At 34.3% G+C, this 4796-nt stretch overlaps 1 protein-coding gene across 1 annotated transcript; it reads right to left on the bottom strand.

The window, feature by feature from the left end:
- Positions 1-279: 279 nt before the first annotated feature.
- LOC114364402 (uncharacterized) lies at positions 280-3427 on the bottom strand. The gene is made up of 4 exons (XM_028320551.1): positions 3167-3427; positions 2487-2658; positions 1850-1997; positions 280-1252 (listed from the first exon to the last, which is right to left on the bottom strand). Exons 1-4 carry the CDS (start codon positions 3273-3275, stop codon positions 641-643), a joined length of 1041 nt encoding a protein of 346 aa, XP_028176352.1. The 5' UTR covers positions 3276-3427; the 3' UTR covers positions 280-640.
- Positions 3428-4796: the final 1369 nt, after the last annotated feature.

Raw genomic sequence — 4796 nt, 5'->3', positions numbered from 1 at the left:
AGTATAATATTTAATAAAATTCATCTATAACCCCGCGCCACATGCGACATGACATAACATGCGTAGATTAGTCCAAAATGTGCAATGTATAGAATGATATCAAGAACATTTTTCGGTTGAAAAAACAGACTTTTCAATCAGTCATAACTTTTTACTGACAGCATATTTTTTATTGCGGTTTGGTTATAATGAATCAGTATTTAGTAGACTATCTTACCACATTGGTCTCGTTAGTGGTGGACATTTGGACCACACTCCATACATTTTTGGTCATTGTCCTTTAATAATTGTATTATGCTAAAGAAAGAATAAATTAAAAACCAAAAATAATTGTGAGTTAAGTTCATAAAATTTCTTACTCCTCGTTTTACCCGTCATTCCGCGAACTTTTTGACCTACCCTCGTACATACAGGCATTTACACATCATGCCCACTAGACATGAAAAAATACAAAGTAACATAATGAATATGGTGAATAATTGCATGATGTATTGAGCATACAGTACAAATATCCTTTGTAAACAGTACAATATTTTCTGTAATATTACACGATATAACCTTATTAAAAATATTGAGGCAAGTGTGTTCCACATAGATGTATCAGCAGGTGGGATAAACATTATTCTTATAAATTTCTACTTTAAAACTTAATAAGATCTTCACTAGTGTCTTGGGATTGACTAGTGTTCGCTATATTTTGAGTAATATGAACATCTGATGTTTTAGGAGACATTTTTCTTCTAGGGGGAATGGGAGCTTCATCTAAGATACCGGTAGAACCCAAAAGTTTGCCTTGTTCTTTAAGTAATTTTAGATCACAATTTATTTCGGCTCGTCTAGTGGACGGTGACAATTTCTTTCTAACGGGTGGACTCGGCGCCGCTCGCGAATATGCCGGCCGGTTGTCAAAAATGGATATATCAATTTCATTCGCGTTGCCCGTAAACAAGGCTGCCGTTTTACTTCTTTCTAGTGCAAAACTATTACTCGGTACATCTTCCTTCACTTCATTGTTCGATTTAAGATAATCGTCAGTATAGAACGTGGTCTTTTTCGAGTACTCTGCTTTAAAATGCTTGTGCGCTTGAACATCCGATTTGCTCCTCTCAAGGGTGAAAGCACCATTTGTGTGAAGATGGCAGCTGAAGGAGTTCAAGACGGTATTGACCGTGCAGGCCGGCGTGGTGGAGAAGGGCACGGCCGGCGCCCACAAACACGCGCCCTCGTTTCTAGGTACCAGCAGAAGTGGGTCCTATCAAAATTTAATTAAAAATCAAAAGAAACCATTTGAATGTGAAAGTTAAAATAGAAATAGTGACGACATAATATTTAGTGAAATAAATTTACATTCACATTATATCATATACATCAATTAGTAATTAAAAAACTCATAAAACTCATTTATTTTTGCAAATAGGCTTTTAAAAAGCACTTTTACACGTCCCAATATTATAACCCTACCACTGCTTCGGGACAATAAATGGGCCAGTGCTGAGAACAGCGCAAGAAACTCAGTCACTATTTGTCAGCCTCCTTTTCAAGGGATTACAGTCTTTAAAATATATAAATTTATAGTCATAAGTATTGATGCGAGCTAGGTAGTTTAACATTCCAAACATTTTTATCTTTTATTTTAATTTATATAATCATCAACTTTATAGTAGCCCTTTTTCATTAAGGCAAAAGTAAGTAATAATCCTCGTCTCTCCAGTAGATGCAAATTTTATTTATTTATGTTTTTAAAGAAAGTATTCATAATATTTAACAAATTACTTTTTTACTCCGCAAATCTTGAAATGTTTATTGGTATCATTGATAAATAATCAAAGAAAGTAATAAAGGCACTCACCTTGCCAGTTATGGAAAATATTTTTGATTGCAGTGTATGTAATCTACTTCGTAAATATTCATAGGAGCATTCTCTTAACTTTATGACCCATTGGACTACATTGTCTTCTGCACGTGCAGCGAAAACATGACGTTTTTCTGGTTCATCTCTGAAAACATTTAAATATCACTATACACTTACACCTCACAAAAATAACACCATTATATTTTCATATGCTCACTTCTACAGTACACAGTGCACGTATCACTCACTCACTGTAACAAATCTTTACTCATGGAAAAATCAAAGTAGTTAAATATTATGTATTATTGATAGTTAATATCTAAATATAACTCAAAGCTGACTGACTGACTGACATAGTGATCTAGTACAGCCCAACCAGGGCTGGACGGATCGGGCTGAAATTTGGCATGCAGGTAGATGTTGTTACATAGGATGCCTAAGAAAGGATTTTACGAAACTCCACTCCTAAGGGGGTAAAACGGGATCCACGCGTAAGTAGTGGGCGGCTGCTAGTTTAGTTATTATTATTGAACACAATGTTTACTCACTAGTTATCAAATTATCCTTCAACACTATTAAACAAAAAGAGATCAATAGTATGTGATAAATAATAAAACAGTCTATTGGCACTTACATAAATGATATAGAAAACGAAAAAGGTATGCTTTGTCCATGCTCCATTTGTATTGATGAATTCTCCAGCACAAATATTCCAGCTGGATTTTTTGTATCAAATTTACCCATCTCACTTATCTTGAAATAAAAAAGGTAATTGTTGATAAGTCGAAACCATCTCTCTTTAAAAACTGTAATTAGAAAGAAATAAGAAATGTTTATTCAGTATCATCGACAAGACACTTAACTTACAACAATACTTTAAACCAAGGCTGCTCAACCCCAGGCCCGCGGGCCACACTGTGGAATTTTAAGTGACCTGCGCAAGTATGGTTGATCTTAATAATTGAGTTTTTTATTGCGCTTGTCCTGAGAGTTACTGAAATAAGAAATGTAAGTGACCCATCGTTAACGACTGAATCCACCATTTGGCCCGACTCTTCAAAAGGTTCAGCAGCCTTGCTTTAAACCATAAAATTTCAATGAAAATGTGTAGATAACCAGGTGTACTACCTATTGTACACAAATCAATATATTGTGAAATGTATTAGTAATCATTGGAATTAAGGAAAATAAATACTAGTAGTGAAAGACTGCACTATTTCAGATAGCAAAAAAGCAAATTATTCAAAGGATTATCAAAAAAAATGTTTTTATTGTAAATTGCAAATTTATAAACTTTGTTGATAAATTATTTACCTGCTTGACTGCGGTACCCTCCATTAGTAATTTTTTTATAGTTTAATCTTCCTTCTATGATGCAGGGCTGATCGCTTAGATGAGCGAGTTCACGAATATTGCATTTCATTATTGTAGCTTTGTTAATTAAACTATTTTTAATTAAAACAGGATAGTAAACGTAGTGATTTTGTGATTATGAAGACTCATCGAATAAACATGAGATCTAATATTAATTGAATCCAATCTTCTAAAAATAAACAGAAAAATGAACAGACAATTGTGTCAATGTCATTAGAATCAATTAGAATTGGTTGTCATTTGTCAATTGCTGTAATCAAAGAGCATCTAAATACATGACGCTACAGATAATGGAGGCCACACTCCGAATACCTACTTGAAGCACAAACTATGTATCACTATCTCGCTCTCTGTGGGCAGACTCTCTCTTTCTAAATAAACAAATAACATAAATTTGCTCAAATTCAATGAAACTCAATGTAAAATCTTTATTTCTTGACATAGGTATCATTAAAAATGATAAGTGTAAATACTGGTAAAACGTTTTGGGAAGAAATTACTGTAAAAAATGTGAAAAATGTTTACAATGTAAACAATCTCAAACGAAATTAACTGCTTAACTTAATAAACAAAATAGTAAACAACCGCCATGATGGGCCGGATTGGGCCGATGTTGCCACATGGTACCGATTACCCAGGAATTGGGATTGTAATTCCCTGATTCGCCAACACACAATGTAAAATCTTTATTTCTTGACATAGGTATCATTAAAAATGATAAGTGTAAATACTGGTAAAACGTTTTGGGAAGAAATTACTGTAAAAAATGTGAAAAATGTTTACAATGTAAACAATCTCAAATGAAATTAACTGCTTAATAAACAAAATAGTAAACAACCGCCATGATGGGCCGGATTGGGCCGATGTTGCCACATGGTACCGATTACCCAGGAATTGGGATTGTAATTCCCTGATTCGCCAACACATTAAGCCTAAATGGCCGACAATTTTGTGATTTTTTATTTAACTAGGTAATCTTAGTTTCAAATATTAATTATTTATTTGTTTAACTTCTGATTTGGTTAGTGAATTGGCTATTTCGAAGAATTTACAAGATTTAAATCAGAAGATAGCAATACTACAGTTCACACTAAAAAGAGAGGTAGGGCCGCAGAGAGCGAGATAGATATAAGTAGGTATTTGACTCAAGTTTTTGTTCCAACTCTGCCCTCCATTTTTATCTTTAGCTTCATGGTGTGCGCGCTCCCATACATGCCCATACTGATCAACTGCCCGACTAAACTATCGGCCGACGAAAAATCAACGGTGTGCGCCTACTCTAAACACTCGACATTGGCAAAACCAGTGTGCTTCAAATTCGCACCATTGAAGCCATTAGACAGAATAAATAAGCTAATAATATCTACTAAAAAGGGGTGTCATAATTCGTTTTGGAAACAAAATTATGAGGTCATGAATATTATAGATATAGCCTGACCAGGAACATAAAAACCCTGGCACAGAGGCGCTTCAATTGCATTTGATAGTGCAACACTGAGTACAGTCGTACATGTGTTAAATTAATAGGCTAAATTTATGTATCAGGATTCAGGATTACGGGCTAATTTGA

The sequence above is a fragment of the Ostrinia furnacalis genome, unplaced genomic scaffold, assembly GCF_004193835.3.
Source record: "Ostrinia furnacalis isolate ACB-3 unplaced genomic scaffold, ASM419383v2 OfSCF7395, whole genome shotgun sequence".
NCBI classification, from domain to species: domain Eukaryota; kingdom Metazoa; phylum Arthropoda; class Insecta; order Lepidoptera; family Crambidae; genus Ostrinia; species Ostrinia furnacalis.
Note: the sequence above shows the minus strand (reverse complement) of the source record. Positions and strands in the feature narration are given on the sequence as shown.